Source organism: Psammomys obesus, unplaced genomic scaffold (genome assembly GCF_907164565.1).
Source record: "Psammomys obesus unplaced genomic scaffold, mPsaObe1.curated_primary_1811, whole genome shotgun sequence".
Taxonomy (NCBI): domain Eukaryota; kingdom Metazoa; phylum Chordata; class Mammalia; order Rodentia; family Muridae; genus Psammomys; species Psammomys obesus.
Window position 1 is genome coordinate 19,931,590 of NW_026596046.1, and position 13,221 is coordinate 19,944,810.

Sequence of the window (13,221 nt, forward strand, 5' to 3'; positions counted from 1 at the left end):
GAGGTCTCCTAGGAAACATGTAAACAAATCCGGGAGACACTGCCTTTCTGTGTTTTCCTTGTGTCAGCGGAAAACCTTGGGGCTGAGAAGAAGACTAATGGGGGGGCTACCCCACATCAGCGACACACAGGCTTGCCTTGTGCTCGCCTTGCTGAGAAGACTGCACGGCCACACCACTTTTGCCTGGCTTTTGGGAAATGGTACTAAGCAGTCGGACCATCTTACTCTTTGGATTGTTTTACTCCTGAAATACGGCAAACATCTGTCAGAGTCCTTCGGCTTGTTCCTACTGGAGGTGGCTTGGAGACGAGGCCAGGCTCTTGTGCAGGTTGGGGTTCTGGCTGTGCCTGTTCCTGCTGCGGACAGAGGAGAACATGGTGTTGCAGCCCGGCACTTTGCACTTGTGGAGCTGGCGGAGGTGCACGGTTTTGTAATGGGCCCTGAAGGTCCCTTTGTTACTGTATATCTTTTGGCAGAGATGACAGGTTATGGGCAAGCCAGAGGGCAGACCAGCAAGGCTCTGGTCAGCCTTCTCCATCAGCACACAGATGGGGTACTCGTCTTCCCCAGAGACAAGGCTCTGTCCTTCAAGGTTCCCGTCACTGTCCTCCAGAAGAGCAGCACCCTCCTCGCTCACCCCATCAGAGTCCCACGAGGAGTGACTGCTGCTCTCTGACTTCATACTTGAGGTAGTGCTCAAATCCAGGATGGTGCCCTCGCTAGGGGGACCGGAGTTGTAGCTCTCCAGGCCGGCACTGTGAACTTGAGATATTGGGTAAACCAGACTGCCCATGCCACTCGTTCCCTTGAAGATGACAGATGTCTGTGATGCTTGTGGCGTGAAAGCCACATCCGGATAGGCCTCCTTGGCCACATCCTGCAGAAGGTAAGCTGCACGGAAGTGGTCCTCACTACTCTCCAATGTTTCATCACTCAGTACCTTCTGGTGGAGGCTGAGGTTCGCGCTGTGTCTGCAAGAGTGAACAGATGACAAGAGGTGAGCTGCTCTGCTTGTTTAGAGCCGTTGTTCTGAGTAGAAAGGCTCAGCAGACACTAGGAAAAGCCTGTGGTGTGCTAGGAGTACCAGCTGGGGTTGGCATCCTGTGAGCTGTGCTACGTGGTCAGCAGGTCCAAGACGGCTGCGTGGCTACCTGCCAGAAGCCAGCATTCCCCAGGAAAGCCAACACTCTGGAAACTTTAATTTTCACCACCAGATTAACATGGTGAATCTCTCAACCATAGAGGATGTTGAGACTACTTCAATTAGGCCAATTTAAGAGGGACACTAGGCTCACGCGGTGCCTACGAAGAGCATCAGTCACAAATGATAAGGAACTAAGCAGAATACTTTATTTCAGTGAACTGAGGAAAGATTTCCATCTGCAAACCACCCCAGCTAACATGGCCACTGACTGACTACCCAACAGCCTGCCACTGTCATGGACAGAAGGGATAGCATCTGGGGTCTACTGAATTAAACATGTTACTAAAACTTACATCCCCTGATTCCTTTCGCTCCTTTGATGTGGGTAGTAAAACACGAGAGATTCCTAATGTAGCTTCACATCTTTCTGTTGGATGGTCCTGGCCTAGGCCAGGTGGACGCGTTTCACGCCAGAAGTCCTGTAGGTGCAGTTGGCAGCCTAACCAGCGGGGAGTGGTGTGTGTGGTGGGGGGTGGTGGTGTGTGTCTGTATGGTATGGTGTGTGTGGTGTGTATGCATGTCTAGAGTGTGTATGGAGTGTGTGTGTGTGTGTGTGTATGGCGTGGTGTGTGTCTTTGTGTCTATCTAGGGCAGGTTGCATCTGCAGTCTTGTGAAGAACCAGACAGGAGTTTTGCAGATGCAGCAGTGTGAGCACCCTGCCAATCTTGCACCCGATGATTTTCTCCTCCCAGGCAGACGATGAGCATCCATTATGACACATGCTGTTTACCCCCAAGCTGCCACAGATGGAACCTGTAAAGCCGATGCTGCCCCTGCTTAGGGATCCCCTGATCACTTCTGACAAGAAAAAACGTCCCTTACACCAAAGGGTACAATCTTACAGGTGACAGGAAATGATCCCAGTAAGAAAAACGTCTCCCCCCAAAATACCAGAATTATGCCAGAGTCAGAAAATAAACTGTTCTCTAGATAACTGTTTCTCTCAATAAAGAATTAAATTTTCCCTTCTAAATCTCTCAAGGAATATGTATGAGGGAGAATCAGCCTTATTTCATAAAAAGTATGCAGTTTGGTTTTTTTTTTTTTTTTTTTTTTTTACCCCTTTATACAATTTTTTGTGAACATAATGAGAATTACACTCCGAGATCACCCACTTTGCAAGCAGCTCTTCTCAGCCTCGGCTCTGCCCTGTGATTAAGTTAATGTTCCGCACTGAAGGGCTGGTACATGTCAGCGGAAAACCAGACAGCAGATGGACATATTAATTCCGCTACATCCAAGCGTTTAAAAAAAAAAGTCAGACATTTACTGGAACCTGGGACATGAAGTTCTACTACAATGAAAGTCTCTGGGTCTCGTGCTGAGCCCATGGGTATCCGGTGAAGACTAACAGCTAACTCTCCCCTCCTCAGGCCTCAGGGGTAGCCATCCCAAAGTCAATCCCTATGGCCAGGAATACCAAGGATACAAAGACTGTCTGACCTTTCAGGCTTTCTTCTCCAAGGACTTTGCAAATCTGCATCCCTGCCTCGTGGTCCCGTCAACTTCCAGCTCCCACCTGGCTCCTCCCTCTCACATCTATTTAGTTGAGATCAGTGGCTCTCAATGCATGTTCTGAACAAGCCTAGCCCTCGACAGCCTTGTAAGCGCCGTAAGGCAAGAGTTCATAACTAATTATAAATTCAGGGGAGTTTTCTAGAATGTATATAATGTACAATAGTACACCAGACTGAATGCAGAAGCAGATGTGAGAATCCAGCTGTTTTTTTACTACACCAGATATTAGAGATATGTAAAAATACAAAATAAAGCCATTTATCTCACTATTATTTGTTTCAGAAAAATGAAAGCCTTTTCCTATTAAAATGTGATGTGAATTCTTGTTTTAAAGAGATGTATTTTTCCAGCTTTACTGCCTAATTCAGTAAACAATGATTGCTACAACCTAAACAGAGAAAAGCACTGGAAGGGCCTTAGCTGAGTTACGTAAGAAATTACGTAAGAAACGTTACGAAACTGCAACATTTAATACTTGCTGGCATGGACATACCCCTTCATCCGGGGGAACCTTGGTTAACATGTTGAGGAGTCTGGCTAAGCACCCTCATATCCAGGGTTCCAATATGTGTCAGTACGGCCTATATTTCACTGCAGCAATCTGCACAGCCATCTGCAGCTACCTTGCATTGTCCGTCTCTTTCCACTAGACTGAAGACTTTTGTGAGCAAGGACTACGTTCCCCGGCACCTAACACAGGAGTTACCGATCAAACCAGCATTTCAGGAGCTCCCCCGACACACACACCTCTCTCTCAGACCCTAGGAACTGCTGCTGGCAAGAGCTGTGGCTCAAAGAGGGGAAGTTTGTTGCCTTAACAACAGTGTAATGTAGTTCTCAACTTTTGACTTAGTTGAAATGGTGGGCCCGGGCTTGTCCTACTTAAAATGGTATTTTTAAAACTATAGATTTTTAGATAAATGTTCAGGGATCTTGACTATTGGAATAAGCAGTGTTGAAACATATATATTATAAGATGGGATTCTGTTATAGTTGAGACCTCTATGTACACACAGGTCAGAACACAAGAAAATGTTGACTGGATGAAAGGAAAGCATCATCTGAAAGAGCTGTCGGCCTAGTGTGTGTTATGATTTAGTAGGCACTGTGGACTACAACAGTCTCATAGACAGCGAAGATAATCTAGCTGATAGGACTACCTCTTCCTCACAACAACAACGTATTCATAAGCAAACCTTCCTCTTCTTGGAGGACAAAGGAGAAGGACTGGTTCACTAATTAGGGTACCCTAGTGGTTTGGTTTAAACATCCTAGCAACAGAAGCAGGAATTTTAACTAATATCCCCTGTGCTTTCTTCTCTTTATTAAAGACAATGAGAGTGTTCTTACGAGCCGTGGCCAGGAATGTGTGTGGGAGTCTTTACATTTTCACCCTCTTAACAAAGGAAGCGTTACAATTTGGACTAAGTTAGCGGTGGTGCTAACCTGCTTCACAGTCAAGCTTGTTTGAACAAATGTAGTTTTCACATCCTCTGAGCCATCTATCACACTGCACTTCATCAGACAGCTGACCCTTTCATTAAACCTCTTAGATCACCTTTGCTGGGCTTGCTTTTCCTTCCAGAGGCTGGGAGGAGGATGACCTAAATCATGGTTAGTGGTCCAAGTGCACAGAGAAAAGCACAGCGCTGTGCTCCATGGGGATAAGCCCTGTGCACGTGTACTCTTGAGTCTAGTCTGTAGGTTTTATGAAAACTCAGCATCCTTCAAAACACGTATCGAAGCCCCTGAAACGAGCTGCCAATCACCTTTATTCTCTGACAGGTTAACATCCTAAGAAGTCTCTAATCAAGTGGTTCCTCTTTCTGCAAGCTTTCCTGGGTTACCGAAAACCGGAGAAAAGGTTTCATGGGATAGATTCTTCATTTTAGGAGAAGAAAACCAGGCTGGTTTTGAGGAAATATGTGACACTTTAAAAAGCCCTCCCTCCATCCTCTCCAGTTATCCTTGATACAGGCCGCCAACGTGAGAAGCAGCCTACCACTCTTTACTCCACACGCATGGGTCATGTGTTTGTCAATCTGGAATCTCTTAGGCTTTAGAAAGGTATAATATGATACATGTGCTGAGATATATCAGAGCATCTATTAATAAGTTAATATTAATAGACTCATTGGTAATTTAATAACACCAAACCTACATAAATCCTTCAAGAGGGTAATAGTGGAAATCTACCACAAAAGCATCATGTCTTTCTAGGGCATGTTTTGTGGCTAAATGCTTTCAGATTTTTTTTTTTTTTTTGGAAGTGAAAATTCAAGAATTTCCCCTGAATAACCACTCCATCAACTGAGATCCTGCTAGGAATACAAACCCTCAAGTTTTACAACAGCAAATTGACCTACAACAGCGAATTCTAGGCTCAGGGCCCTGAGGCCTGTTTTCCTGACCTTTCAGGAGATCTCAATGCATGCTAAGGCTTAAGAACTGCTGCCTTAGGAGAGACAGCCGCCACAGACCCCGTACCTGTCTCTGCTTCTCCGGGATGGGAAGGCGGCACGGCACCCCTCCACCGTGCACGTGTGGGTGTCTTTGGCATGTGCGTTCTTATGGTGTGTCTTCACGCTGCAGGCGTTTTTAAAGGTCTTCTTGCAGATGTCACACTGGAAGTGGTTCTCTTCCTTCTCTCTCACCAGAGCATGCTCGCCCAGCTGTTCCAATTCTTTAGACTCTTCCAGGAAAGGAAAAGCCATCCCCCTATTGGACAACGCACTCAAGAGGCCCCCAGCCAGCAGGCGCTGCTGCCATTCCACGTAGTCAGGAAAAGGGATTTGGGGCCCCAGACCAGGTGTGCAGTGGCGCTCATGGCCACCATCCTCTCTTGGCATCGCTGAGGTCAACGCTAACTTCTGCTCAGCCTCCCTCTCTGTGTGTGTAGTCTGCTCAAGGGTTCTGCTGACAGCTCTGTGAGACTCAATCACAGATTCAAGATGGCACGGTCTTTCCCCCTGTGGGGGAGGCTTCTCTGGGCTTAGCTTGGTATGCTGCTCCTCAGGCACCACTTCTGACTGAGGGCTGTTGTCCTCTGGCTCATCTTCACTGACTACCTGCAGGGGAGTGTCATCATCTGAGCTGAGTCTGTGTCTCTTCTCATCAGCTATCTCCACAGCTTCTTTCTCTATTTTGATAGGCATACTGGACTTCCGGGATTTCTTCTTGGGAAGAGCATCAAATGGCATTTCCGTGGAAGCCAGCTGTTCTGGGATTGAAGAGGACAACAGAGGGAGAGAAGGCAGCATGCCAGGTGTGTTTGCCAGCTCAGCGGGAGTAGCTGGACTGCGGTAGAAAGGAAGGACTGGCTGGATAGTCTTTAGGTTAGGGAAAAGGACACCGTTTTGCCCAATGCTGGAAAAAGTCGGTTGGCCTTTGGAGTCCTCCACAGAGCTAGCGTAGGCTGGGAGGGGCCCGCAGTCCGGAGACATCACCGTGAAGCCCGGGCGCTTGTAGGTCCCTGAGCTTGGCAGGTTCAGGCTGTTCCTGAGGTCTTTGTCGCGGTTGTTTCTGTTCATTGGCATGTGCAGGCGGGGGTTGGGGTTGGCGCTGTGCCGGTTCCTGCTCCTCAGGGAGCTGAACACCATGTTACAGCCTTCGATGGTGCACTTGTGCTTGATCTTCAGGTGGACGGCGTTGTAGTGGATCTTGAGAGTGCCCTTGTCGTAGAACGTCTTCTCGCACGCGGTGCAGAACACGCGGCCCTTCTTTGCTCCAAGGCTGGTCCTCTCAGGCTTCCCTTTGGCCTCAGGCGACAGCTGGGTCCTTTCCAGCTTGGTGGCGATGCTGTAGGAGCTGGAGTCACTTAAGTGTGCACCGTCTTCCTTTTGGGTGACGGCCTCTGGACAGTTCAGACACTGTTCTTTTTCAACCTGAAATGGTGTGGAAGTTAAGAAGCTGCTGTCAGAGAAGGGCCCGTGGAGCTCCTGTTTGGGGTCCTGGCTCTGGTCCTGACCCTGCTCCAGCATATATTGCTCAGGCAGTGACCCTATCAGAGCAGGAGGCAGAGGGTTGAAGAACTGGAAAGGCAACATAAAAGTCATGTTGCTTATAAGGTTCTCAAAGGGGTGCATGTTGCTGGGGTTTCCCTTGTCCACTGGAGTGGGGAGGTTGGCACTCCTATGGCTGCAGCTCTCGATGAAAGCCCTGATGTCCACGTTTGCCGTGGAGGGTGGGATGATGATGGACTGCTCTTCCTTCTCTTGGATTGCCATGAGCTCAACTATGGACTTGGTCTCTCCAAAACGAAGGAACTGCTGCAAGGTAGCCACTTCCTCCTCACTGGTCATGATGCTCCAGTGATCCAACACCTTCCCTGAGGCATCCTAAACACAAACCAGAATGTAAGAGAACGTCCAGTTCATTGCTGCTTTTTCTGTCTCCCAGGGAGGTACCATTTCACCAAACCTCCACCAGACTGCAATAGGGCACTTTCGTGGGTCTCAGAAAAATGTGGCCCCACACAGGGCTTGCAGAGTTTAATCCCTGCCCATCCTAGGCAGGAACTCTGTGCATACCGTAACCTACACAAAAGTAAGCAGTGGCCCTACCACTAGTCTAGAAGAGCAAAATGAAGGTGTCTTAGTCAAACCCAAGTCAGGGACATGTGATAATTATTTTCTACCTTATTTCAAACCAGTTGGTCATCATATGTGATTTTTTGTCATATGCAAGGCACAATGATTTTCCTTATTAAAATCTGTATCATTTGAATGACAGTAGTATCTTCGTGTAATGAGTACAAATGTAGTCACTGTACAAGTGAAGTCTGGATGTAGCTCAAGCCTTCATTTCCTGCAAACTTAACCATCTCCTAAACACCTACCATCAAAACCCAAATGAGCACGTATTGATCTGCTGCCCATGTTCATAAAGCAGAGCTGTAATTATGCTGGAGTGCCGGAGATCTTTCAAACTCGAGCAAGGCCTAACTTTTCCCAAAACTACAATAAATATTTTATCACAGAACATGTATTTGATGGCCTACTGAGATTTTTCACAGTGCATGTGAGAGTTTTGACGATGAGGAGGAATGTAACATCATAAATATTTCATGCACCAGAGGTTCAAGGTAATTGATTCCATATTTTTAATCCTAACACTAGAAAGCAAGATTATTAGGATCATTAAATATTGATCTATGTCATAATACAAGACCATAATATTACTCTATGTATGGCCATTTCTAGTCAGCTGAGAGCCCTGAACCAGAGGTGTGCATATAGAATTCCAGGGAAAGATTATAGGCGTTTGAATTAGAAAGAAATGTGCTTATTTCTGTTTCTGCTCTCTACTGGTAGAGTAACTTCCAGAGAGAGCATAAGGCACTCAGAACCTTCTGGATTTTCAATCAGAAAGCAAGGTTAAATGGATATGGTGGCACACACCTTTAATCCCAGTTCTCAGAAGGCAGAGGCAGGTGGATCTCTGTGAGCTTAAGGCTAGCCTGAACTTCATAGAGAATTTTAGGTCAGCTAGGGCTACATAGAGAGACCTATCTTAAACCAAAGGAAAAAAAAAAGAAAAAGAAAGAAGAGAAAAGAAAGAAAACAAGGATAGTATGTCTACTTCATCATCAAAGTTCTAGAAGAATTGTCCATTAATAAAGGGGTGTTGTCAGTATTTGTTTTTAATGATACAGTCTACCTAAAACTGAAGTTAATATTCAACTTGAAAATACATATATCTCCCATTTTCCTGGAAAAAAAAAAACCTTTAACCAAAGTTTGCTGATATTTCTAGCATAGTGGCAAGAAACAGTGCTCTGTCATTTCAGGAAACATGTTATTTTCTCAGAAAACACTTTAATGGTCTCCGACTACGAAACATGAGGCTTTATACCCACGACATGATGGAGGAAAAGAAGTTAAATTGCTTTAAAAAAAAAAAAAGACAAGGTAGAAGACTGGAACACTAAAGAAAAGAAGTGTGTGAGGAAGCTGAAAGAGAATTTCAGTGTTGGTGGCAAGAAGAGGAGAAAGTGGAGGAAGAAGAATCAGCATCAGGAGGGACAGGAAAGGGGATGGAGACAGACAGAGTGGGTTAGCACATAAACACAACACCACCACAGCGTTGCTGAGGAGAGAAACTCAGTGCGAGCTTTCCAGAAAAGCAGAGCACAGACTTGAGTGCTGCTTGCTGCATAGTCCTGGCACAGAAGCGCCCTTTCTCACCCTCAGTTCCCAGGAAAATCTGACACACAAAGCATCTCGGGTCAGTGGGTACTTTGGGCATGATACATGTGAAGGAGGCAGTACCCAAACTGAAGCAAGTGCCTCTCTGTGGAGATCAGCTTAGTGAGATGCACCCAAGAGCTCGTGTCGTGCCCCCATAGCCTGACCTCTCACAGAGACTGTGGGAAAGCACAGGACTCCTCCCAGAACTTACACTCCTCCCAGGGGTGTAAGTCACTAGGAAGAAGTTCAAAGGGAAGGATGGCCACAGTGACCGGAAGGACTCCGGGTCCCCATCAGTCACAGGACACTCTAGGAGAAGAATGGGGCCGGGCTCACTGTACCTGTAGCACATAGCCACGGATGTAATCCTGAAGCGTCCAGTCCAAGGCGTGGAGGATCTGCAGGACCTCATCCTGCTTCAGCACACTGAAGAGCCGGTCCAGCAGGATTTTCAGGCGAACGGGAATGGCCTGGGTCCCATAGAGCATGAGGCTGCTGATATCGAACACCACACTGGACTGGACAATTTCCACTTGGCTTGTCGGATACACAGGGGGGATCCTCAGCTTACTGAGGGCTGAAAACCAAGTGTGAGACATTTGAGAAAGTGCTAATTTTAGGAGAAACACTGCAAAGCAAGTCAGCCAGGAGCTAGTCTTAGTTATCTGTTTCAACGGGGACTGGGGAAGGGCACAAGAATTCATAAAGATTTCATATCCCTAACAGCCACAGAGCTCCATGTTCTTCATGGAAACTTTTAAATAAAAATGATAGACTTAAGTTTTTCTCTCTCTCTTGTGATATGCCTGAAATGAAAAACCTTCACAAACCAGAGAAGGGGCAAAGAAAAGGGGGACACAAAAGCAGCAAGAACAGAATCAAGAGTGGACAGTTAAGAATCAAGAGTCTAGAGGTGAAGATGGGCCTGGGAACTTCAATGATCCGGAGTCAGGGCCTAATCTGCTGCCTGGGATGGGGCTTTAGGAATTAAGCCATGTAGATCCAGTCTGCTCAACATGAGAGCTGCCTGTCACCGGGGGCTATTTACATGAAATCAAAGTTAAAGAAAGCGATGCCACTTGCCACGTTTCCGGCATTCAGTAGTTACAAGTGGCTGTCGGATTTGGAGAATGCAAGAGCAGGGTGCCCAGTTACAAATTTCAGCTAAATCACAAGTAAGGGGCACACTGCTACCAGGACGCATTTCAGCCAACTTATATTAGAGGCTAATTATGACCACGGAACAGTCTGCTGCTGCTGTCATATAATAGCACTTGAAGTATCAGCTCTGACATATTTAGAATGGAGTTAATAAGCTACTGTGTAAGTTAAAACGTGAAGAGAGAACTTGGTAGCCTGTTGCCCGGAACACACTAGAGACTTGCTATTTAGCTCAGGAGTCAGCTGTCACTCTTTGCAATGGAATCAGTCCCTCTCTAAACGTGAGTTATCAGGGAGGGCGAGAGGGGAGAACTAGTTACCATGAGCCACCCATCCGTGCCTGCACTGTTCGCACTGACGGTGGTTTATCTTCCCAGGCTTGAAGCTTTGGCAACTGCAGTTCAGAGTACAGCCGATAGCCTGCAAGAGAGAACACACAGATGCATACAACGTAAGAGCTATGTGCAGAACTTGTTATACTTATTAAACGAAATCATTTCCCTCCTTCGTATGCATTCACTCAACAATGGGTGCCTTGTGTCAGGCCAAAGGTGCGTATTTCACCGTAGGAAGAGCGGGCAGTCCAACACTTGGGAGACCACAAACTTCAACACAGATATTTTGCATATGATAGTAAGCAGAACCTGAAAGGATTTCTGAGAACGGATTAGGGTCTGAAACCTTGCTGCTATGAAGGAAGATACAAAGTTGGAACCAAGTTTCTAAGCTGACCAGAGCAGCAACTCTGAAAGATGTATGAAGACTAGTTTGGAACAAGTAAAAAAAAAGTATCTGAAGAGTGATCCATGTATGGACTCTGCTACCCTCAGACCCTTAAGACATGGTAAGGCTGATTTGGGAATGTTAAGCAGATTTGGGAACACAAAATGGCTGATTCTACTACGTAAGGGTTAGAGGTGGATACAGGTTGGGCAAACCCCGTTTGCCTCGGCTGTGTACTATGGACCGTGTCCTGTATGTGTGTATGAATGTACGCGTGTGGTGTATGCAATGCACAAAAGCACAGTGGAAACAGAAAACAGATGCACGTGTCCAACAGAGCCCTGGTGCTAGGACTGAGAAGACACATAGGGTTGTGTGTGTCCATGTGCACAAGTGGTACCCTGCTGTACATTTGTGTGGGCACGCACGTGCAGACCAGAGGGTGACACCAGGCTCAGAGGGCCTTTCTCTGTTAGCCTCCACCGTTACTCGAGTCAGGGTCTCCTAGCAAGCCCGAAGCTCACCAAGCCATACAGACTGGATGGGCAGTGAGGGCTGGAGACCCTTCTGTCTCCATCCCCACCCTGCCCTGCCCCATTCCTGCTGTTACAGATGTGTGTGGGGCTTTCGCATGGGCGCTGCGGCTCTGAACTCAGGTTCTCCTGATTGCACGGCAGGCACTTTACCAACCCATCTTATCAGAGGTTTTCAAAAGATGGAGGCCTAACGGATGAAATCTGTTATTATAACAAACCAACTAACAAACAGAACTCTTTAAAGGAGCCAGTGAGGGTCCAACTCAGACGTCATTTGTATTTTTTTTTTTTAATATATGTTTTAAGCAACAGAGTATGCTTCTGGGTGAAATTTGAATGGTTCGAGAAAGCTCTGAAACTGGGAGGAATGTGTGTTCATAGAAGGGACAATAAAGCCTCTGAGTTTGGGACTTGACCATCCAGTGTACCAGTCAGGGGACTGTGAGATGTAGCATGGAGGGCAAGGAAGGGAGAATATGGCCAAGGATTTGGGAAATTCACTTCAAGGAGTGTGTAACCAGTCTCCCTTCAAAACCAAACCAAACAAACAAACAACCCCCTCAAAAAATAAACAGCTGTTTGTGGTGCTGCAAAATGTACAGCTACTTTGGCACAGTCTTGCAGCCTTTTTAAAGGTACGACCCAGAAATTCTACTCCTAGGTATACAGCCAAGAGAACGAAAAACATATGTCCATCCCTAAATCATCTACATTTCTGTTCACAGCATTACCCAAACAGTGACAGTGGAAACAATCCAGTATCTGCCAACAAATGAACAGGCAAGATGCGGTCTACCCATACAATGGATGTTTGTGTTCTCACAAAGGCACGGAGGATGGATGGATGCTACAAGTGGGTGAAGAAGCCGGGCATAGAAGTCACACAGCCTTATGGTTCTGTTTCTATGAACTGTCAGGAGGAGGCTAATCCATACAGAGAAGAGATTAGTGACTAGGAGGAATGAAGCAGGGAAGAGAAGAGACCATGAACGGGAAGTGGCACAGTATTCTTTGGGTTACATAAAGGAACACCTTGCTTTGTTGTAGGCTCATTTATTACACTTGTAAATATTTCAGTTTTTACAAACTAACAACCTGTGACAATCCTGAGTTGTCTATTAGCAGCATTTCCCTAATAGCTCAGAGTTTTCTGTATTTTTTTTTTTAAGCAATAGACTATGTTTCAATTAAGGTATTCACACTTTAAAAACATAACTGGCTTTTCACATTTAACAGATTATAGGATAAACAACTTTTATATGCACAAAGAAACAAAAAAATGTACTATTTTCTGTTTTATAGAATTGAGCACAGTCTCATCAAGATACGCCTGTAGTGATTGTTTAACGTGTGGAGGTACAGCCAAGTTGTTTGGGAAGCAGATGGGTTGTTCTGCTTTCCCACAGTAACAACATATGAGGGATTCGTCAACACTTGCTATTGTTTTACTTTGTGACTGTTTCAAGACAGTGTCTTATGCAGCCCAGACTGGTCTCAAGTTCACTCTTTAGCCAAGGATGACCTTGAATTCCTGACCCTCCTGCCTTCATCTGCTGAATGCTGGGATTACAGGGCCATCTTGCCTCACCTGAACTTTTTTTTCTTTTTAATAGCCATCCTTGTGTTCCTTGTGATAAGTGATATTGCACTGTGGTCTGATTCACGTTTCCTTGATAACTGATAGCTTAGCCTCTTTTCCATTTGTGCATATTCTCTGTTAGATCATTTGAATGTTTTTTTAAATAAGATTTTTCTGGTATTATGCTGTATGAGTTCTTTTATTTTCCAGATTCAACATTGTTACCAGATACATTATTTCAAGCATTTTCTCCCATCTTTTCTTTTTCTTTCTTTCTTTCTTTCTTTCTTTCTTTCTTTCTTTCTTTCTTT

The 13,221-nt window shown here is 45.8% G+C and overlaps 1 protein-coding gene across 1 annotated transcript in view; it reads right to left on the bottom strand.

Moving 5' to 3' along the window:
• Nucleotides 1–286: 286 nt before the first annotated feature.
• Nucleotides 287–13,221, bottom strand: part of Bnc1 (basonuclin 1) — a 25,006-nt gene continuing 12,071 nt past the window's right edge. Inside the window, exons 2-5 of the mRNA XM_055623670.1 lie at nt 10,393–10,492; nt 9,253–9,488; nt 5,211–7,060; nt 287–971 (exon numbers count right to left, since the gene is read on the bottom strand). Coding sequence (XP_055479645.1) covers nt 287–971; nt 5,211–7,060; nt 9,253–9,488; nt 10,393–10,492 — 2,871 coding nt within the window. The remainder of the gene's footprint in view (nt 972–5,210; nt 7,061–9,252; nt 9,489–10,392; nt 10,493–13,221) is intronic.